The 22,013-nt window shown below is 34.4% G+C and overlaps 4 protein-coding genes across 4 annotated transcripts; 2 read left to right on the forward strand and 2 right to left on the reverse strand.

Annotated features, from left to right (window-relative positions):
- The first annotated feature begins 5,762 nt into the window (after positions 1–5,762).
- LOC133322853 (ubiquitin carboxyl-terminal hydrolase 14) lies at positions 5,763–7,588 on the forward strand. Its single transcript, XM_061531807.1, has 6 exons — positions 5,763–5,780; positions 5,860–6,035; positions 6,101–6,205; positions 6,261–6,655; positions 6,723–6,945; positions 7,013–7,588. The coding sequence occupies exons 1-6, from the start codon at positions 5,765–5,767 to the stop codon at positions 7,586–7,588; spliced, it is 1,491 nt and encodes a 496-aa protein (XP_061387791.1). The 5' UTR covers positions 5,763–5,764.
- Positions 7,589–8,114: 526 nt separating this feature from the next.
- On the reverse strand, positions 8,115–9,663 carry LOC133322839 (probable 26S proteasome non-ATPase regulatory subunit 3). The gene is made up of 2 exons (XM_061531794.1): positions 9,497–9,663; positions 8,115–9,435 (listed from the first exon to the last, which is right to left on the reverse strand). Exons 1-2 carry the CDS (start codon positions 9,661–9,663, stop codon positions 8,118–8,120), a joined length of 1,485 nt encoding a protein of 494 aa, XP_061387778.1. The 3' UTR covers positions 8,115–8,117.
- Positions 9,664–11,585: 1,922 nt separating this feature from the next.
- LOC133322854 (uncharacterized) lies at positions 11,586–12,728 on the reverse strand. Its single transcript, XM_061531808.1, has 3 exons — positions 12,485–12,728; positions 12,172–12,255; positions 11,586–12,103 (listed from the first exon to the last, which is right to left on the reverse strand). The coding sequence occupies exons 1-3, from the start codon at positions 12,726–12,728 to the stop codon at positions 11,592–11,594; spliced, it is 840 nt and encodes a 279-aa protein (XP_061387792.1). The 3' UTR covers positions 11,586–11,591.
- Positions 12,729–15,371: 2,643 nt separating this feature from the next.
- On the forward strand, positions 15,372–22,013 carry LOC133322855 (uncharacterized). Its single transcript, XM_061531809.1, has 5 exons — positions 15,372–15,488; positions 15,915–16,190; positions 16,323–16,531; positions 18,467–18,637; positions 21,762–22,013. The coding sequence occupies exons 1-5, from the start codon at positions 15,377–15,379 to the stop codon at positions 22,011–22,013; spliced, it is 1,020 nt and encodes a 339-aa protein (XP_061387793.1). The 5' UTR covers positions 15,372–15,376.

Here is a 22,013-nt window from a genome sequence, read left to right on the forward strand (position 1 = left end):
ATTCTCATAAACGAAATCAAAGTAGAAAAATATTTTACTTTTGTTTTTTTGCGCGTAAAAAATTATACTTTTTTGTTTTACTATTGAAAACACTTTTCTCTTTTATTGTTATTTTTTTATTATAAATTTTAATCTCATTTATATTTTTTAATCATTGAAGGCAATAAAAATTGTTATATTTGATAATCTTTAACAACACACACACAATTGAACTGCGCCCACACACACTGTCACAATTAGCACAAAGCCGTTGTCTCTCTCACAACCTTTTATTATATTTGACTATATTAATTAAAACAACACACAATTGAACAGAGTCCACTGAATAGTCACTGTCACTATTCACAATTGACGTAAATTCGCTCTCTCTGTCATTCTCATAAACGAAATCATGATATGTGCAAAGTAGAACAAGATGTTTTTGGCGCGTAAAAAAGCCTTTTTTGGTTTACTATTGAAAGCTCTTTTCTCTTTTATTATTATAATTTTTCTTTTCTTTTTTTTTCTCTTATTATTATACATTTTTATATTATTTTTTAATCATTAGGGCAGGCATTTATTATTATTTTGATAATCTTTAATAAAACAACGCGCACAATTGAACTACGCCCCCTAGTCAGTGGACACTGTCACAATAAACATAAAACCGTTGTCCCTCTCTCACTGTCATAAATTAGCTTATGACACATGGAAAGTGTGACAATTTGTTTTTAATGAATTTGCATTTAATTCACAATTCTTTTATTAATTATTATAAATTTCCATATCATTTACAAATTTATTCAATTCTTTAATAAATATGCTCAACTGAATAGACACTGTCATAACTTAAAATTGGCAGAACACCCACTCTCTCATTCTCATAAACAAACTCACTACATATGCAAAATGTGACAAGATTTATGGCGCGAAAATAATATTTATATTTTTTCCACCTTTACAATTAAAAAACACTTGTATTTCACATTCATTCCATATATTATGTTATACTTTAATATAAATCACACTTCTTTTAATAATTTGCGTTGGAAAAAAGTTCTTTATTTGCCTTCATGTTCAGTGGTTGGTTAAACACCGACAACAAAATACTGATAAGCTGCTCTCACACACTTACCAAGTCATGTCTTTAGCAAAGGATGACAAGAAATATCATCATGAACAAACTCACAACATATACAAGCTAGGGCAAGGCTTTTTTATATTTTTCCACGCTTTATAATAGAAATTCGCTTATATTTTCACATTTTACCTTTGAATATTATTCAGACATTTTTTAATAATTTATTTTTGTAAAGGTAATTTATTTGATTTGTTTTATTTGCAATATACTGCAAGGCACTTCATCACCAATGGATAAACGACGTCAACTAAACACATAAACAAACCAAATCATGTCATTAGCAAATATAGACAAGAAACATTATCATGAACCAACACATAACATATTTGAAATAACATATAAAAAAAACAAATACATTTTGTTCTATAGTTTGCAATATATTACAATTCACTTCATCATCAACGATTAAACAACAATAACAAACAACTGACAAGAGACACTGTTACTACTCATCGGCTACAGTAACCAAAGCCTTTCTCTCTCACACATAGTCTTGTGTCTGTCACATACGCAAAGAATGACAACTAATCTGGTTTGGGCACAAAAATAAAGCAGTTACATTTGTTTGCAATCAATTGCAATTGATAACTCTTTTATTTCACAATTATTTTATTAACTTTTATATATTTTTATATTATTTCCACTTTTTCAATCATTTACGTTCATGAATTTTTAATTTTAACTTAAATTAAAAATTAATCCCACACACACTGAGCATAACCGTTTGCGCCGTTGACAACTAAATAAGAGAGATGAGCAAGTAACAGTATTGTCAATGTTGGAAAACGAAATAAAACACTTATTATTTTTATGAAATGGGTAAATACACGCAAATCATAACATAAGAATTGAAAATAAATAAAAAATTATTAATTAATAATTAAATATATTTTTTCGGCGTCATAATTTCGTTAAATTGATTTTTTTATATTAGAAGTGTAATTTTAAGTTAACAGTACACAATGAGCAACCGTTTGCCGTTTGACAGCTGAATATGGAGGTGAGTAAGTAACAGTGTTGTCAATGTCAATTAAAACGACAAAACTTCTCGTTTTTATAACAAATAAAAACGTTGAATAACGAAATAGGTTTCAGAATAAATACTAAAACTTTTTAATTTAATAAATATTTAATGTGGAATATATAAACATATTAAGAACCCCATATATTATGTGATGAAAGGACTGACTTCATAAATATGTTTTAATTAATTTAATATAAAAACTTAAAAATATTATATGTGCATATTAAAAATCACGGTTATAAATGGTACAGCAGAAATTACTGTATGCAATTTTTGAATATTTATAAATATCGTTACAAACGTACCTTTTTCTCTGCAACACTGATGAACTTGATTATTTCCAATAAGAGTTAGCTCAAGGAAATTGGATACAGGTAAAAATCGTTTAACAGTTTCATTTCACTTTTCTTTCATTTAGAATTAAATTTAAAATAAAATTGCATATTTATTTTGTTAATAACAGCTGAAACACTTTTATTTTTTATATGAATGACAATTAAACAAAATATATGTCATTTTCTCTCATCTCAATCAAACGAACATAGCTCATGCATTTTTTGTAACAAAAGCGAAAATTTTATTTTTTATTGAATTTTTTCATTTATTTTAAATAAATCTTAATTTGTTTCCTTAATTTTCTTTAAACTTTTTCATAAATTTTTTGCAAATTAATTTCCCTCAGCCAAGAGACGTCTTTTTTCTTATTAGCACACACACACACACGAACACGCACATATACAACATGATCTGCCATCTCGGCTCGTAAGCAAATCATGAACGGATTTGCTCCTGTAACACAAATTTTCATTTCAATTGAAAACACTATTATTATTTATTTCATATTAATTTTGTATTATTTTATTACATTTTTATATACTAAACTTTTATTTTGTTATTATTTATTTAATTTCATTTTTGATTTTATTACATTTTAATTTTTCTATTTAGAAAGAAACTCTGGACAGGAGCACTAGAAAACACTTTTATTTTTCATATGAATTTTCTCACAAAATTTAATTTTTATTAACCTTTATTTTCATTAAATTAGAACAAATCTTATTTTTTTCTTTTAATTTCCAAATTTCTTTAAACTTTTTCATATATTTCTTGCATTATATCATTTTGCCAAGGGACCGCTTTGCTTTTTTTCTTATTAGCACACACACACACACGAATACGCACATATACAACATGATCGGTCATCTCATTTGTGGCAAAACAAGATATGATATTTTCAATGATTTATCTTTGAAAACACTTTTAAATTCTGTTTATTTTGTTAACATTGATTGATATTAATATAATTTAATGTATTTTACACGATTCCGATAAATTTTAATTAAATATTTCTTCTAATTTTAATATTTCCAAACGAAAGTGCAAACAAGCGGCCGGCTCGATGACAACTGTCAAAACCGCACTGCAGTGTTGTCTATGATGATAAATGTAAAAAAGCGTTAACAGCAATAATACAAAGTGATTTTGTCGGTCTCTCTCTCTCTTTGCAAGAACGAACTCGCGAGCGGGGAAGAGTTTGCCCAAATTTTTTTTCATTAAAACTGCATTGTTTCCAAATTTACTCGCTAGGTATTAATAAATAAGGAATTACTCACTTATTTTATTATATTTATATCAAAATATTTCATTATTTTCGTATATTTTTTCTAGGCCACCACTCTCTCTCTCACACACACACACAACCAATATGCGCCATTTCTTTTGTGGCAATTAACGAAAACACTATTAGCCAATAAATTAGTAATGAAATCACTTTTATTTTTTAAATATTTTATTAAGGATTATTTAAATAATTACTGTAATTTTTTTGTTAGTTTATTTAAACAAATAGATTTCGTTTCATTTAAACATTTTCCAACGAAAGCGTGCATTTGCATATGAGAGCCGTCAAGGTAACTGACAACTGATAGATTGCATGGCAGTGTTGCCAACATTAAAACTAAATGGCACAATGTAGTTTTATTATTTTTAATGTTAAAATTAACTGTGAAAATCTCATAATAATTAATTATTTTATGTTATTATATATTTAAATTATATATTATTATATTTAATTAGTTATTTTGTTATTATTCTATTCATTAATTGCTGTTTAAATTCTTCGTCAACTATTTGTCTTTTGTGAAACGAAGTCGTGCAATGAGAAATGAACGCCGTGTTGCGAATATTGGAAAAATTGTATTAATGATAAAACAAACTACTAATATATCAAAATAATTAAATATTTTTATACATATAAATTATATTATTGTTGTATTTAATAAACTAATTTTTGTTATAAATTTAATTAATTATTATTCAATTCCCCTGTTAATTTATTGACCTGGGTCAAATTGTCTATTCACTTCCTAAAATCACCCTGATGAAACGAACTGTTAATATCTCGAAATAATTATTTATTTTATATTTTTATACATATAAATTATACTATTATATTTTTAGTCAACTAATTTTTTATCAATTTAATAATTAATTCTTCAATTTCTCTGTTATTTTAATTGTCCCGGGCCAATTTGTCCATGCGCTTTGCAATGTCACCCTGTTGTGTTTCTTTTCACATTGTTCCTTTCCTTCGTTCTATGCCTGTTTCATCTAAACACGACGAGAGCCATCATTTTCGTTTAATTTTGGTATTTAGCGTGGTTTTATATTTGTCGGGATCGGGATCGGTGTTGAGAGTTTCTCTCCCTCTCAGTGGTAAATTGTGAATTGTGTTGGAAAACATTAACACAGGTAGGAACAAAAAAGTACGAAAAGGTACCTAAAATTCTACTTCAAATGATAATAAATCATAATTACCGAGAAATATTGGTCAATATGTATACCTGTTATATGCGTAAATAATATATGTTATAATTTAAGCGTAAATGTATTCACGAATAATAAAAAAATCTAATTTTTGTTTTGGTACGTTTATGTCAATTCGTACCTTTTGTGAACAAAAAGTACGCTTGTTACAAAATTAAAAATAGCGCAACTCTAATTACTCTCTCAAGGGAGAGAAACTCTCAACACCGATCCCGATCCCGACAAATATAAAACCACGCTTATCGGTCATTCTCTCCTGTTTCTCCTATATTAACAACGCTTGGAACGTTTTTAGTTTCGATTAGTCATTAGTAGCAAAAGGGAACGTTTTGCATATGTTTGGAACGTTTTTTCAATAGATCGGTCATTTGTAGCATATGGAACGTTTTTCTAGTGGTTAGGTGTGCATTGCATGCTCATCTGACTGGCGGTATCCTTAATCAGCCAATCTCTTTGTCCCTTTTTTCGCAACAATACGCTCAAACGTTATCCATCCATTACACCTCATTCGTAAATTTTCCATTTTTCACTTTGCGTACCTTCTTTATCGGCCATTTTTACATCCCCCATTTATAGCCGATGGAACGTTTTTTGAGAGTTTTGGTCATTGCATGACTTTTAAATTTTCAATTGTCATTTTGCCGAGTAGTAGCAGTCTAGCAGCAGCTGCAGAGAAAAAATATTTAAATCTTTGTTAAATATTGTATTATAGTAGAATTTTTTTTAAAAAAGAGTTTAGTTATAAAAAGCCAATTATATATATATAGAAGAAACAAACAGATAATACAACAAAAATGCCACAATTCAAAGGTAGGCAAATGTCGACAGGAAAAATTTTGCACAATTTTTTTGCAAACCTTGTTTGACTTTGTTTTTTTGTGTATTGCAGTCAAAGTTAAATGGGGCCGTGAAATGTTCCCTGATATTGAAGTTAACACAGATGAGGAACCGATTTTATTTAAGGCCCAACTGTTTGCATTGACGGGAGTGGCTCCCGATAGACAAAAGGTTATGTGTAAGGGTGGCATATTAAAGGATGACCAGTGGAATTTACAAATCAAAGAGGTGATTGGAATAGTATAAAAAGTAAAAAATAATGAAATACATGTTAATTGTGTGTGTTTTTATAGGGAGCCACCATATTACTCCTTGGCACAAAGGAGCAAGTTCCCGAAAAACCCGTGGAACAAGTTAAATTCATAGAGGATATGAATGAAGCGGAAATGGCCACAGCTGTAAGTCTATAATTTCTGTTAATTGTGGGATTTTAAATAATTTTTGTTTTTTTAGATGGAAGTACCCGCTGGCCTCACAAATTTGGGCAATACCTGCTACATGAATGCCACTCTGCAGTGTTTGCGAGCCATCCCTGAGCTACGTGAGGCTTTAGATAATTTCCGTGTAGAAACGGCTGATGCCGATTCAATGCCCCTGGCCATTACATCGGCCATGAAATTTCTGTTTAAGCAAATGGAACGTACCGGTAGTACGGTAACACCATTTGTCTTGTTGGGTACACTGCACAGGGCCTTTCCACAATTTGCCCAAACCGGGGAAAATGGTACATATCGCCAACAGGATGCCAATGAATGTTGGTCGGAATTACTGAAAATGTTACAACAAAAGCTGCCAGCATCCAATAAATTGACCGGAGCTGGGGGAGATGATGAGAGTGAGAAGAAGGAGCTAAAGAAATATAAGTACGATTTTTCGATTTATAATTTAATTAATTACTAAATGTGTTTTTTGTAGTTCCTTTATAGAACAATATTTCGGTGGTACCTTTGAGGTGAAAATGAGTTGTAGCGAGGCACCCGAAGAGGAAACCACCACATCTAAGGAAAACTTTTTGCAGTTAAGTTGTTTTATTTCGCCCGAGGTCAAATACATGCATAGCGGTTTGAAATCCAAACTCACGGAGACATTAGTGAAACGTTCCGAATCTCTGGGAAGAGATGCCAACTATACAAGATCGGTAGGACTGACTTGAAATTAAAAAAAAAACAGCTTTCAAAAAATCCCTGAACCATTTTTTCTTCCAGTATTTAATCAGCCGTCTGCCTGCCTATTTAACAATTAATTTTGTACGATTCCAATACAAAGGTAAAGAGGGTATTAATGCCAAGGTTTTAAAGGACATTAAATTCCCGCTCGATTTTGATGCCTTCGATTTGTGTACCCCAGAATTACAAAACAAACTGTGTCCTGTACGTGCCAAATTTAAGGAATTAGAAGATAAAAAATTGGAAAAATCTATTAAAGACCCCTTGGCAGCAACAGACGACAGCAAAGTCCTAAAGGAGGGTGAAGAGAAACCCAAACCGGAATATGAACCCTACTATTTTGAAGATGATTTGGGTAGTAATAATTCTGGATTCTATACACTCCAAGCTGTACTAACACACAAAGGACGTTCATCGACATCTGGCCATTATGTGGCCTGGGTGAAACACACCGATGAAGTGTGGTTTAAATTTGATGATGATGTTGTCTCCTCGGTGACAAGTGAAGAGATTCTACGTTTATCCGGTGGTGGTGATTGGCATTGTGCCTATGTTCTGTTGTACGGACCTAAATTGCTGCCAAAAGCCCCCGTTGAACCCATGGACAGTACATAGATATAGACGCAGAAGGATGATGTCGATCGATATTGCATTGAAAAAAGAAACAGCCAGAATCATGGAATGTGTAAACATTTATACAATTCTACATCTAACATCATTATTGTTAATGTATAAGCATTTCCAAGCACTTATTTAATAAAATAAAAAAAACAGAAAATTAAAAAAAAATTATAGATGTCGGAAAAAATTATTTAAAAAATCCACGCCTTGTGGAGGTCTCCAAAAAAAAATTATTTAAAAAATCCGCGCCTATTATAGAGGCTCGGAAAAAATTATTTTAAAAAATCCACGTCTTGTAAAGGACCCTTAAAAATAAATAATCCAAGCCTTGTGAGGTTCCTCCTAATTTTTTTTCATCCACTGCATACTTTTAGGATGTCAACATTTGAGATAATTTTATATATTTTTTTTATTTATTTTATTATTAATTACTGTTAATTTAATTTCTTGTATAAATGGGTAATGGTATGAAGAACGCCTTAGATATTATTTTTCTTCTCTTTTCACATAATAAAAGCCCAGCTTAGAAACCATCATCTTCATCCTCAGCCATCTCCTTGGCCAATTCCAAATCCTGTTGTTCACGTTCACGACGTTCTTCGGCACTTTCCAAATCTTTGCCATACGACTTGGGTGGATAACGCATAGCCTTAACACTTTGATTGTGCAAGTTCAAACAGAACGAAATACGCTCGTGGAAAGCCAGTTGGGGTTCACGGGTGCTATAGATATCAGTACTTTCTTTGCTACGCATAAAATTATTGGCCGGATCGAGAGTGGCCTCAATGACGCCATCACGTATTGCCTTGGCCACAATAAATTCCGCATCTTCCGGGGAGTCCAACATTAAACGCTTGGCAATATCTGCCGGCGAGATACGAGAATAGGACAAGCCAATCGAACGAATGGCAGTCTTAATGACATTATGACGTAGACGTATGATCAAAGTGTAGGTGTGATCCTGTTGGAATTTGGGTCCGAAATTCTCAACAACTTCACCGAATCGCTTCAAATTACCCAAACGTACTGCTTGGGTTAGCTGGAAATAAGGAGCCAAAGATTTGCGTAGTGCTGCCTGACGGAATACCTGCCGTTCGGGAATGTTACCCAACAGCAGCTCTACAACAATAATCAGTTTCTGGACAGTCTGACGGAAACCCACAGCGGCGGTTTGTGGCGCTTTACGTAAAGCCTGCACTAAATGTTTGTGGGCATCACTATATTCCAATTTGGCTGCCTTGATACGACCCAAATAGTATAGGAAACGTGCCCATTCATTGTTGCTAGCCGATTCGGGATACACCGATTTCTTAACCAATTTATCCGCCTGATCGTAGAGGGAATAATGCAAATAATTACGCAAAAGACAATTCAGCAGTACAGCCTGGCCTTCAAAATCATTGCGTAGGGTAGCAGTTCTTAAGCGGGCATGTAGGAAGGGGCGAATACCCTCCAAATTGTTGGTCAACTCAGCCACCCGAGAATGATAGAAATAGTATTTGGCCAAAATCAAATCTAAACTACGGCGATTTTGTCCTTGAATCTTGGCCAAGAGAGCATCCGAACAGGCGGATGCCTTTTGCAATTCATTGTCATCGATGAGTTTGACCAACAACAACAAATGGAAATAGGCATCAATTTCAATGATAGGGTTGGAGGTGGCGGTGCGTATTTTTTGCACTTTAGGTTCCTGGCTGCCTGCGGCAACGGCTGGGGCAAAAGCCATAGCAGCTTCACGTTCTGGTCCGGGTGGGTAGACAATTGTGGCCAAGAAACGTAAAACCGCACCGTTCAATTTACGTCTGGTACTTGGCAGAGTTCTCAAGACACGGGCAATGAAGCTGTAAACAAATTACAGTATTTTAGTTAAACCATTAAATATGTATTCCATTTTTGTCTCACCGGTATTCATTGCTTATGACAGCTTTATCAATTTTGCGAATATGCTCGCGTATTTCCAAAATATGCACCACATCTTGATCTTTCTTGCCGTCACCGGCTGTGGTATCATCGCTGGGATCCACCTCCATTTCAGTATCCTTAACTGTGGCTTCTGCTGTGACCGTCATGATTGATTGTGATTCCCTTTTATTCTGTATATAAATAATATATTATTAATTAGTTTTTTTTTTTGTTTAGCAAAAATTTGCACAAACCTCTGTGTTTGCTGTTTGAAAGTTGTCGAGTAATGCCCAGAGACCTGCGCCGCCTAAATTTTGTCGACGTCAACGACGGCGGCCCTGTTCTTTGTACGCTTTCGTTGATGGAATCTAGAGAAAATGAAACAAACAGGGTGTTCTGTATAAAATAAAATATATATTGGTGTACGGTACAATAACAAGACGACATACGATGTTCGTTTGAACGATCCGAAAAAAACCCTAGTCTTACTCCTCCTACGTCTGTCCCCCCAGCCCATTGTTAAAAATCGATGGGGCTGTTACAACAACAATCGGTCGTACATGAGAGAAGAGAGACAAAAAATGTAAAAACCACACACTGGGTGTATAGTATGAACAAAAAAAGTCAATTTACGGTACATGAATGACAGGGTGACGTTATAAAACGGAGCGTATAGAATACAATTAAAACGTCATCTACATTAGAACTTGTGCTATTTTAAATACGGTTTTCATTTTTGGTGTATTGGCATCACTGTTTTGTACCATATGTTTCTTCGTTCAGTTGTCATCTGGTTTGATCGGCTCGAATGTAATAATTTTATAGTTTTTTGGTTAAATTAAACGTAATAATTTATACTCCTGTGTACGTCGAGCGAGTTGTGTGTATGGATGTGAGAATATTGGGTTACCATTGTGTTTTTATTTAGAATATAATAATTAAAGAAAATAATATGTGAATTATTGATATTTTAATTTTATTTTTTTTTTAATAAAATCGATTTTCTTTAAAATACATTACACAAATCGTGAATTTTCTACCAAAAAATATGCTCTTGCTTCTATTTTTCGGTAATAGAGTGGATGATGAGAGAGATTCAATTGATATTTCATTGTTCAAACCAATTGATATTTTTAGCGTTTTTTTGTTTGATGTGTGGGCAACACTATTTCTTTCATTTGTCCTTATCCTTCAGTTGGTATTATTATTAACGGCGCGCCCGGATTATTAATATCTTTTCGTCTCGTATTAATTTAGTTTAAACAAAAATTATCTTGTTTAAAATAATCGTGAAAAGTGTAAATTATTATAATTTGAATATTATAAAATAATATGTTAATGAAATAAAAGTGTTTTTCAATTGTGAATTGTTGTAAAGCAAGTTGTGTTATTTTCCCGCCAAAATAAGTTTGCAAATTCATGATGAGACAGTAATCATGCTTCTTCTTCTAACCAATAAGATTACTTTTGTATCACTGAGTGTGAGAGAGAGAAGCAAGTCTCACCATGAATTTGCTTCTTCCTTTAGTTGTCATATGCATTAACGGCGCGTTCGGTTCATTGCGATGTTTCGAGCAATTATCTTGTTTAAAATAATCGTGAAAAGTGTAAATTATTATAATCTGAATAATATAAAATATTATATTAATGAAATAAAAATGTTTTTCCAGTGCAAACTGTGTTATTTGCCCCCACGCCAATAATGCAGTCAATTCGTGTTGTGCTTTTACTTATGAGTATCATGTTCAGGTATGTTTTCTAATAAGAGAGTGAAGGAGAAGAAAAAGAGTTATCAGTTATGGCAGGCTTATGATCATGCCTTTTGAAGGGATCCTTAAAAAATTGTTAAAAAATCCATCAAAAATTTTCAATTGTCCCTAAAAAATAATTCTTAATAAAATACAAATTTTTGTCAGTCACCTTAATTTCTGTATATTTATAGGGTTTCTATAATTTATTATTTTTTTAATTATTATTAACAAAACATAATTAAGTAATGTACGTTACAAATATTACACAAAATCAGTAGAAATAAAATTTGGTCAAGAATATGAGGAAGAGGACAGAAAATGAAAAAAAATCTAAACTCATAACCTTATTTAATTACCATAAGACCGGTAATCTGATTATTCGTGCATAACGATATCAAATAGCATAGCGTACAGAAACTAAATACAAATACACCCAAATCGACAATTATACTCTGGACAATTGTAAATATGTGTAAGCACTTTTGGGCCTGAGGCGGTAAATGATTGCTGAATAGCATAAAAATCATATTCAAAATTGGATGTAGGGGTTTTTGTTCACGGAAAAATAGTAAATCGGTAATGACACACAAACCGGGTAAGATGAAAATGCTATAGCCGATTTCTGGCCATATTATTACAAACATTGACGACAATAATGCGGAGATTATCAGATGGATACGGGCCTTAACCAATACATGACGTTCCTTGACAGTCGGTACATTTTGGAACATATTCAAGAGGTCATTCAGTTCATTGGTAGGTGTTTCATCTTGTAGAAATGTTCCGGCATCAAAGCTATTAAAGGGTAATGTACCAATGCCAGGAGGACCACCGGCACTATCACGCATAAATTGTCCTGAAAATAAAAGGTTAATAGGAGTTGCTGTTAATAAGGCAGGGGGTTATTTTATTTTTTAAACTTACTCATTTGTTGAGGTAAAATGTCTGGTTCTACTTCAGGATCGGAAAATTCAGCAGATTCTACTGCTGTTGTCATTGTTGTTGGACCTAAAAAACAGAGTTTACATTTAATTAGTTCCAAATTTTTTAAATGGTCTTCCAATTCCATTGTATAACTCTACGCATATGGCCTCCAACTTTATTCAAATTATCTTAGCGTGCAGTCCTGCCATCACTTAACCGGCGCCGTTTTTATTTTTTTATTTTTATGACCACCTCATACTCCTCCGACCCCCTTATGACATCATAAACCTACTCCAATCCCATTCAAACTTACCATTCATTTGTTCATATTCAATTTTAATTTGTCGCCTTTCAGTGGTGAGAGGCGCTTCGTCACTGTGACCACCACCACCACTAGCAGCAACACTGGTCCGACCATTCAACCTTTCCAAACGATTTTTGGCATTCTCCAAAATTTTACGTCTACGTGCTTCACGTCTTTGATTTATTTTCTCTTTTGCCAGCAGATCATCATTGTCATTGCTTTCAATTGTTTCGTTGCTAAGAGTCTCTTCCATGTTGCGGATTTTCCAAAAAAAAAACGGGCAGCACTTTGTTGCGGTAAAGGAATTTTTTAATTAAACTTCGAGTCTGGGTCAAATGTCTGGCTGTCTGGCTGCAGTTCCTTGTATAAAAAAAGGAAAATAAGAAAAACATCAAAATAAGCATGAAGTTAGCGGTGTTGTCAAACTATCGATAAGACATTTATCGAAATAACAGGGTGTCACAGGAATAATCCCTCTCCCATTTTAATTATGCCGTTTCAACTATTTCTGTGACACCCTGTAATTTGTGCGTTTTGTGCCGGAATTACAAAAAATAAATAAATCAATTTTTTTAAATAATATGGATTTTTTTTAAATAATTATTGTACAAAAAAATAATTTTTAAGACACAAACAAGAAGATAAGTCGATATGTGCCAACTGTAGAGGAATTAGCCTTCTTCCCATCGCATATAAAGTGCTACCCAGTGTGCTGTGTGAACGATTGAAGCCAATGGTCAATTACATTATTTTGGACCATACCAATGCGGGTTCAGACCTGCCAAAATCCCCATTAACCAGATTTTCAATCTGCGCCAAATACTGAAAAAACCCCACGAAAAACCCATCGTCGACTATAAAGCCGCATTCGATAGCCCTATCCGTTCAGATGTGTTTAAAGCCATGTCTGCGTTTGGCATTCCCGCAAAATTATTTCGGCTATGCAGGATAACTTTAACTGACACAAGATCAGCAGTTAAATTCGGAAAGGACCTCCCGAAGCCCTTTAATACCGAACGAAGATTCAGACAAGGTGACAGTTTGTCGTGTGACATTTTTAACATCCTGCTGGAAAAGGTCATACGAGACGCAAAGGTGACATTCCTGCAAAATTAATTCGGCTATGCATGATAACTTTAACTGCACAAGATCAGCAGTTAAAGTCGGAAAGGAACTGTCGAAGCCCTTTAATACGAACAAAGATTCAGACAAGGTGACAGTTTGTCGTGTGACCCTTTTAACATCCTGCTGGAAAAGGTCATACGAGACGTAAAGGTGAACAGAAATGGTAACTGCCACCTTTGAACAAATTCAGAAGGAGTCTGCCAAAGTGGGTCTGACAGTAAACGGCGAGAAGATCAAGCTGATGGTATCAACGCGCAAAACGTCCTGTAGACTCGGACCAACTGTGGAACTTGAGAACTACAGCATAGAGGTAGTTAAAGATTTTATATACCTTGGTACCGCCATAAATAAAACGAATGGCATCAGTTTTGAAATTCGGAGAAGGATTGTGATGACCAACAGGTCATACTATGGTCTAAGTAAGCAACTCAAAAGCAAGGCCACCTCCCGCCAGACCACTCTGCAAGACGCTGATACTAACCATGCAATTATATGGTTGGGCTGAAGCATAGTTATTTACGCAAGCAGATGAGGCAGCTCTTGGAGTGTTTGAGAGAAAAAATCTCCGAAAGATCTATGGGCCGATCTGCGTTGACGGTGAATATCGGCGTCGAATGAACCATGAGCTGTAGCAGCTATTCTCGGACATCAACATTCTTAGACGTATTGAACTACAGCGGCGACTACATTCTCATGTTGTGAGAATGGATGAAGATGCCCCAGCCCAGAAGGCATATAAAAGCGAACCAGCTGATGGTTCACACAGAAGGGGAAGGCCACGAATACGATGGAAATATCAAGTGGAGGAAAACATTGCCGAATATGATCTTTCAAATTGGAAAAACTGCGCAAAAGACCGACGCGCCTGGAAATCTTTTTTAAGCTCGACTTATGGAACGAAAGTTCTGTGACAAGCCAGCTAAGTAGATATATTATTTATTTTGTTTTTAAATTATGCCAATTTTTCATATACATTTTTGAAGCATGGTTTATTGTGATTATTTATTTTTTTTTAAATTTTGTTTTTTTTTTAATAATTTTTAATTGTAATTTTTTTAAATATGTTTAGGCTTTTTCATTATTTGAAATATTTTTTAAATGCCATTACTTTTCTTTTTTTTTTAGTAAAATATAATACATTATTTTATTTATTTATTTTTAAAATAAAATAATATATTATAATATATTATTTTCCCTAATTAATTAATGTCCAACCCTTGCATAAATAAAAGTCGATCTAGTCTACCCTATATCTTTGTGTGTCATACAGCACTCTTTGTTCTCACCCATTCCCCACTCGAATGCCAATAAGAAACAAAATGGCGTTTCAATTGACCAATAACAAGGCATAAATGTTAATGCTGGCTCTCTTCTCATTGGCTGAGACACAATATATGGGGGTGGAGAGCAGAGACCAACCAACCTCTTTGCCATAAAAGTGTGCTATTGGGGATTTGTATGTGTGTGTGTGCGCGCGAACGCAACATTGCGTTTATAAGGGAAAACCAAAACAATCGAAACAATAACAAATGGGGGAAAACTCATTGAAATTGAAACAATATTGTAACTGATGAATTAAATTCCGTTCAGTATTGATACGAATCTTGTTCAAACACAAACGGTCGAGCATACAACGAATTTATTTGTTTATTTCAATAAAAAACATGAAAAATTAAAGTGTTGAATTTAAAAAAGAGAGAAGAGGAAAATAAGAAGAAAAACAAATAAGAATAATTTGTGTGTTTTTGTTAGAAGAAAACAAGTGAAAATACCGTTATGTCGAAATATGAAACCCAACAAATCTGTCGCGATTCATCGCCGTTCTATCAAAATGATCATTTATTTTACAATAATAGTTATCGTTTAATGGATATGAATGCAATTGAACGTAGGTGGATTTTTTATTTGAAAAAAAAAAAATAAATAAAAGAACAAACAAAAAATATAAAAATGAAGAAAAAATAATAAAAAAAAAAATTAATTAAAAAAATAAAATAAAATAGAAAAAAAGCAATTGAAAAAATAAGGAAAAAATTAAAATAATCTATAAAAATAGGAAAAGTGAAAATTAATAAAATATAAAAATTAAAGGAAATAAATTAAACAAATCAAAAAATAATAATATAAATATACTATAAAAATTAAACAATTAAAATTAATTAAAAATTTTGCTATTTTTTGAAGCCTTTTCGAATTTTTAAAATTTTCCAAAAAAAACTTTGGCATTTATATACCGTCGGAACATGTTTGCGAATTTTATTTAATTTAAAATCAATTTTTAAATTTTATTTCCAAAATTTATGACTACCCTTAGATGCCTGGAGCACACCCACATATTGTATTGACAGCAAACCACATCAGAACAATCATCACGAACAGCAACATCACCAGCAGCCGCAACAACAACATCAAGTGCATCCTCAGCAACATCACCTGCCAACAACAACACAAGATTGTTGTCAATCGGTGACAACAACAACGGTAGTTCCAGCAACCACAACCTGCACCCTGACCGCCAACATAAATGCCAGTCAACATTATTATCGTTCGCCCAGCAGTTATTGTCCAGCCTCCTCATCCGATTTAGAAGGTAAAAAAACAAAATTTCGCAATTTTTTAAATATTTCCCAAATTTCTATGGCCGAGAGGGATGCCCAATACCTTTTCAGCGAAATCAAATTTTGTGGTTTTTATAATTCAAAAAAATTTTCTTTGTTTTAAGATGTGGAAAGCCAATTTCATGATAGTTTCTTTACCACTGATGATTCACCGAAATCTCTTACTCCAATTTCTGTTCCTCCAGTTCGTGTGGTCAAGAAACGGAACACGGCAAATAAGAAGGAGCGACGGCGAACACAGAGCATCAATAATGCATTCTCATGTTTGCGCGATAAAATACCGAATGTGCCGTCCGATACGAAATTATCGAAGGTAAGTTCGAATAAAAATATTTGAAATATTAAAAAAAATTTCTAAGCGTAGATCCTTAAAACTATGTCTTTAAAAATCTATGCCTTTCGTAGATTTCAAAAAATACTGGTTTGTGACAGAACTTTCGTTCCATAAGCCGAGCTTAATATTTCCAGGCGCGTCGGTCTTTTGCGCAGTTTTTCCAATTTGAAAGACCATTTTCGGCGATGTTGTCTTCGACCTGATCCTTCCAACGTATTCTTGGCCTTCCCCATCTGCGTGAACCATCAGCTGGTTCGCTTTTATATATCTTCTGGGCTGGGGCATCTTCATCCATTCTCACAATATGACCTAGCCAACGTAGTTGCTGCAGCTCAATATATCTAATACAACTCATGGTTCATTCGACGGTGATATTCACTGTCAACGCAGGCCCATAGATCATTCGGAGAATTTTTCTCTCAAACACCCAAGAGCAGCCTCATCTGTTTGCGCAAGTACCCATGCTTCAGAGCCATATAACAGCACGGTTAGTATCAGCGTATTGTAGAGTGTGAGTTTGGTCTGGCGGGAGGTGGCCTTGCTTTTGAGTTGCTTACTTAGACCATAGTAGCATCTGTTGGCCATCACTATCCTTCTCCGAATTTCAAAACTGATGTCATTCGTTTTGTTTATGACGGTACCAAGATATATAAAATCTTTGACTACCTCGAAGCTGTAGTTCTCAAACTCCACAGATGGTCCGAGTCTACTGGCCGTCTTGCGCGTTGATATCATCAGCTTGGTCTTCTCCCGGTTTACTTCCACACCCACTTTGGCAGACTCCTTCTCAATTTGTTGAAAGGTGGCTGTTACCGCTCTCAATGTTCGACCCATTATGCCGATGTCATCGGCGTAGGCGAGTAACATATGCGGTTTGGTGTACAGAGTGCCATTTCTGTTCACTTTTGCCTCTCGTATGACCAGCAGGATGTTAAAAAAGGTCACACGACAAACTGTCACCTTATCTGAATCGTCGTTCTGCATTAAAAGGCTCCAAATGGTCCCTTCCGACTTTAACTGCTGATCTTGTGCCACTTATCCTGGATAGCCTTGAAAATATATATATATATTTTTTAAATCGACACCTTGTGTTAGGTCTTGAAAATATTTTTTTTTTTAAAATGGACGCCTTGTGTTAGGCCTCGAAAATATTTTTTTTTAAATCGACGCCTTGTGTTAGGCCTTGAAAATATTTTTTTTTTAAATCGACGCCTTGTGTTAGGCCTTGAATTTTTTTTTAAATCGAAGCCTTGTATTAGGCCTTGAAAATTAGTCTTTAAAAAATCCACGCCTAGTGTTAGGCCTTGAAAATTAGTCTTTAAAAAATCCACGCCTAGTGTTAGGCCTTGAAAATTAGTCTTTAAAAAATCCACGCCTGTGTTAGGCCTTGAAAATTACTCTTTAAAAAATCCACGCCTAGTGTTAGGCCTTGAAAATTAGTCTTTAAAAAATCCACGCCTAGTGTTAGGCCTTGAAAATTAGTCTTTAAAAAATCCACGCCTAGTGTTAGGCCTTGAAAATTAGTCTTTAAAAAATCCACGCCTAGTGTTAGGCCTTGAAAATTAGTCTTTAAAAAATCCACGCCTAGTGTTAGGCCTTGAAAATTAGTCTTTAAAAAATCCACGCCTTGTGTTAGGCCTTGAAAATTAGTCATAGTGTTAGGCCTTGAAAATTAGTCTTTAAAAAATTCACGCCTTGTCCTTGTCCTTAAAAATATTTTTTTAAAAATCCACGCCTTGCGTAGATCTTTAAAAATCTACACTTTGCGTAGATCCTTAAAAAATTTTAAAAATCTACGCCTGGCGTTGATTTCTAAAAATATTTTTTTTAAAATTCCACGCTTAATGTAGTTTCTTGAATTTTTTTTAAATCTACAGCTTCACTTTTTTATAACATTTCCTTGTGTTTTTTTAGATTAAAACCCTGAAATTGGCCATACTCTATATTAGATATCTAGTGGAAGTCCTTGATGGCGACCAGGATCCCAATAATGGGTTTCGTGCCGATCTCAAGCCATTGCATCGCAAAAATTCCCATGAAAAGAGGGCGTATATACGCAGTGAAGCAGCCGCAGCAGCAACAAAGGTAAGAGAGTGTCTCTGAGTGAGAGAGAGAGAGAAAAAGTACCGTACGTCATGTGCTAGATTACAATTAAACAGTGTTTATACACGATTATAAATTACATTGCCACGAAATGATTATCAAAACAAACAAATGCCAATAAGAATTCTTGTTGGTGTTGTCATAAAACGGTAAACACAGTTAAGCATGAAGTATTAATGGGAGAGTGGTGAGAAAAAACAATAACAACAAAACCGCATGGCCATTTTTGACAGAGTTAAGCGTGAACGATTAACCGTTAATCATTAACGGGAGAGGGGTTACAAAAACACACACACACACAACAGTAAAAACAAAATCGCATGGCCATTTTTGACAGAGTTAAACATGAGCGATTAACGGGAGAGTGGGGAGAGAAAAAACACAACAATAACAACAAAACCGCATTGCCATTTTTGACAGAGAACAGAGATCACAAGTTAATCACAATAATTCGTGTTGTGGAAATGTTTGTGAGGAGGAGGATTTTAGCAAAAAATTACACAAGAGGGTTGCAATTTTTGGGCAATGTGGCCTCATTAAACGACACTTAACTAAATTGTTGTTCTAATTTATGTTTCAATTCCTCCAACAGCATAACCACAACAATTGCACTTAAATAATAATTTTCATTTTTATTTATTTTGGGTTGCGGGGATAAGTAGATATCAATGTACCAGTAAAGTTGTACCATTAACATAGCATAATGCGGAGAAGGGGGTGGGCTAATATCATACTTAATTCGTTCAATTGAATTATGATGAACTCTGTTTTTGGGGGGTGGTGATGTTATGACATCTGGGAAAATTGAGGTGCCTATTTGGGATTTCAAGTGTTTGTGTTGTTATTGTTTTACTGGTCTTTGACTTTCCAAAAAGGCTTTGTTTGGTTGATGTGTGTGGCCAATATCAAGTGGTTGTGTCAGACTGGCTTTGGTTGACTTAATTCCGCAAGTGTTTCCCCTCATTTATTCCAAGCAGAACCATCACAACAACAAAACAGAGGAAAAGTATATCATAACCATAAAAATATATACTTGTGTGCTGCAATATTCAATTTTTTCTATTCTCTAAAAGCATTTTTATCAGCAACAATTTTTTTGTATTGGCCGAACAAGTGCCGCAGCCGCCACCTCGTTGAAGATGCTGTGTTGTGGTGTGTGGTTGGTATTGTTGTAATGAACATATGGCCCTTTTCGGAACATGATTTTTTTTTTTGTTTTCATAATTGCTGTATTGCATTAAAATATTATCAGTGTTCTGGTATTGAGAATAAAAAACCAGAACAAAAAATAGAGGGAGTATAACAAATTAATCCAACAGGGGATTTTAAAATCAAAAAAATTCGTTAGGAAAAGGTTACGACGCGTGCCATAGACGACTCTTAGAAAAGTAGAGATATTTGATATAAAAAATTATAAAAAATATTCAAAAATATTTTTCTAAAAAAAGTCGTCAAATAGGCGTTTCTTTGAAAAAAAAATTATTGAAAAACCTTTAATACCCTACACAACTATGTTGTCATGGTATTATAGCTATGTGCAGCCCAAAGAATTTGTAATGCCGGGAAATATTGGTCCTACAGCCACCCTTAAGTATACCGATCGTGATATCTCGACTAGCTGAATAGATCTAGACATGTGTGTCCGTCTGTCCATTATAAATTGTAAATACGATACAGGCCACAGTTATGGGCCAATCTTTGCATGTGCGATGGGTTCTGCACAATGAAGACCCCTTTGTTTTTGGTAAAGATCTAAAGGCCGCAAGTATGGCCCAAACAAGCTAAAGACTAAGCATGCCGGGTTTGATTAAGATCGATCAATATTTAGCGGATGAAATAGACCACGAATTTTGTGTGAAAAATTGCCAAAATTTTTATTCTGGGGGCGTATATATTAAGCTGATAGTAAATGCCACGATATGTTATTTGACGCGATCAAACGAAATTATACGACACAATGAACAAGTTTGAAATACGATCGAACATCGATAGAGGCGCACAATCAACTCTTATTGCGAAGTGGAACATTTAAGGGATGCGCAACAGCACCGAGAAATGCGAGACAATTCCTTTAATAGACAAGAAGAACAAGCTAGATATACTACGGAACACCATCAAAGTCGTTTGAGTCCGCTTTATCGGGGAATTGAACAGGTAGGAAACCGTATTGAAACCAGATACGACGCCTTCGGTTAGGGCGCAGGAACACCCAACAACATTCTATAAGGCGGTCAGATGTGGCACATCGAATAACAAAACAAGCCAGAAATACGTCTGCAAGGCGCCAAAGAAAATCCTGTAATCGGAGAGAATGAACGAGCTCTAAACAGAATGCGTATGAATGATAGATGTGTCGCAGCAAGGCAATTGAATTTTGATTTGCTAAGATCTCAGCAAATAAGAGTTTCGAGATATAGGAATAATGAGGAAAATAGAATTTTGGAGAATCAAAGACAGGCTGATATAAATAGAAATAGACGGGCACAGTTCCATTAAGAAGGACAGAACAGGCAAACTGAAGTACATGCATATAACAGATACAATGAGGCAATACAGTTATATGCATATTTTGTGGTGGACTATGGTTGCCACATCAAGTAGAATGTATAAAAAAAGGATATAGCGATGATCGAACTTTCATTTCACAAGTTTTTTTGTTTGTTACACAAATTTCCAAATACAAATAATGTGTACAAATTTTGCCGAACGTGTGCAAGATTAGTTAAAAACAAAAGGAATCCGAACATTAGACTATCAAATGGCCTTGAATATTCCGAAATTCCCGATAGTCTGCTTGGCCTAACAGCTATTGAAGAAAGACTGGTAACTGCAAGATTAGCATTCATGATAATAGTGTCGCTAGGGTTTGAAAGACAGAGCGCTATAAGAGGTGCGGTGGTAAATGTACCAGTCAATCACACCGTTGCCTCTCTTTCACAAACATTTGACCAGGCACAAGATCAACATGACAGAGACAATAAAAACAGCTAAAGTATTACAAGCAGCTAGGTTCCTGACGCAGACAGATATCTATAAAAACATAATATTAATATTGACGAAGCATGGTTAAATGTATTCAACACGCAACATGATGTCCCCTTTATAGCTGACTGATATTACTATGGACATCTACAACACCCAAACAACAAGACCCACACCTGCCCCAAACGGGAATGAAAACTTTTATGGCGATGACAATGAAGTGTTGAATCCTGGAGGACAACAGACTTTGCTGCAAAATTTACCAATAGAAAACCAACCCTTGGAAAGGATCATAATGGCGCCGGGTGAAGGTCAACGGCCACTCGATATGGTTTATGATGAGGATTCGGAGGAATCGTCATTTGCAGCAATTTAG

This window comes from Musca vetustissima, unplaced genomic scaffold, assembly GCF_032173495.1.
Source record: "Musca vetustissima isolate MV318-11 ecotype Yass unplaced genomic scaffold, APGP_CSIRO_Mvet_v1 utg4338, whole genome shotgun sequence".
Classification (NCBI taxonomy): Eukaryota; Metazoa; Arthropoda; class Insecta; order Diptera; family Muscidae; genus Musca; species Musca vetustissima.

Coding starts and splice junctions, on each gene's coding strand:
- LOC133322853 (XM_061531807.1), top strand. Junction 6,656..6,722: donor GATGAGAGTGAGAAGAAGGA/GCTAAAGAAATA, acceptor TGTTTTTTGTAG/TTCCTTTATAGAACAATATT. Junction 6,946..7,012: donor ATGCCAACTATACAAGATCG/GTAGGACTGACT, acceptor TTTTTCTTCCAG/TATTTAATCAGCCGTCTGCC.
- LOC133322839 (XM_061531794.1), bottom strand. CDS start 9,663: ATGACGGTCACAGCAGAAGCCACAGTTAAGGATACTGAAATGGAGGTG. Junction 9,436..9,496: donor GTCATAAGCAATGAATACCG/GTGAGACAAAAA, acceptor ATTTGTTTACAG/CTTCATTGCCCGTGTCTTGA.
- LOC133322854 (XM_061531808.1), bottom strand. CDS start 12,728: ATGGAAGAGACTCTTAGCAACGAAACAATTGAAAGCAATGACAATGAT. Junction 12,256..12,484: donor TGAATATGAACAAATGAATG/GTAAGTTTGAAT, acceptor TCTGTTTTTTAG/GTCCAACAACAATGACAACA. Junction 12,104..12,171: donor CATTTTACCTCAACAAATGA/GTAAGTTTAAAA, acceptor TTTTATTTTCAG/GACAATTTATGCGTGATAGT.
- LOC133322855 (XM_061531809.1), top strand. CDS start 15,377: ATGTCGAAATATGAAACCCAACAAATCTGTCGCGATTCATCGCCGTTC. Junction 15,489..15,914: donor GGATATGAATGCAATTGAAC/GTAGGTGGATTT, acceptor GACTACCCTTAG/ATGCCTGGAGCACACCCACA. Junction 16,191..16,322: donor CTCCTCATCCGATTTAGAAG/GTAAAAAAACAA, acceptor CTTTGTTTTAAG/ATGTGGAAAGCCAATTTCAT.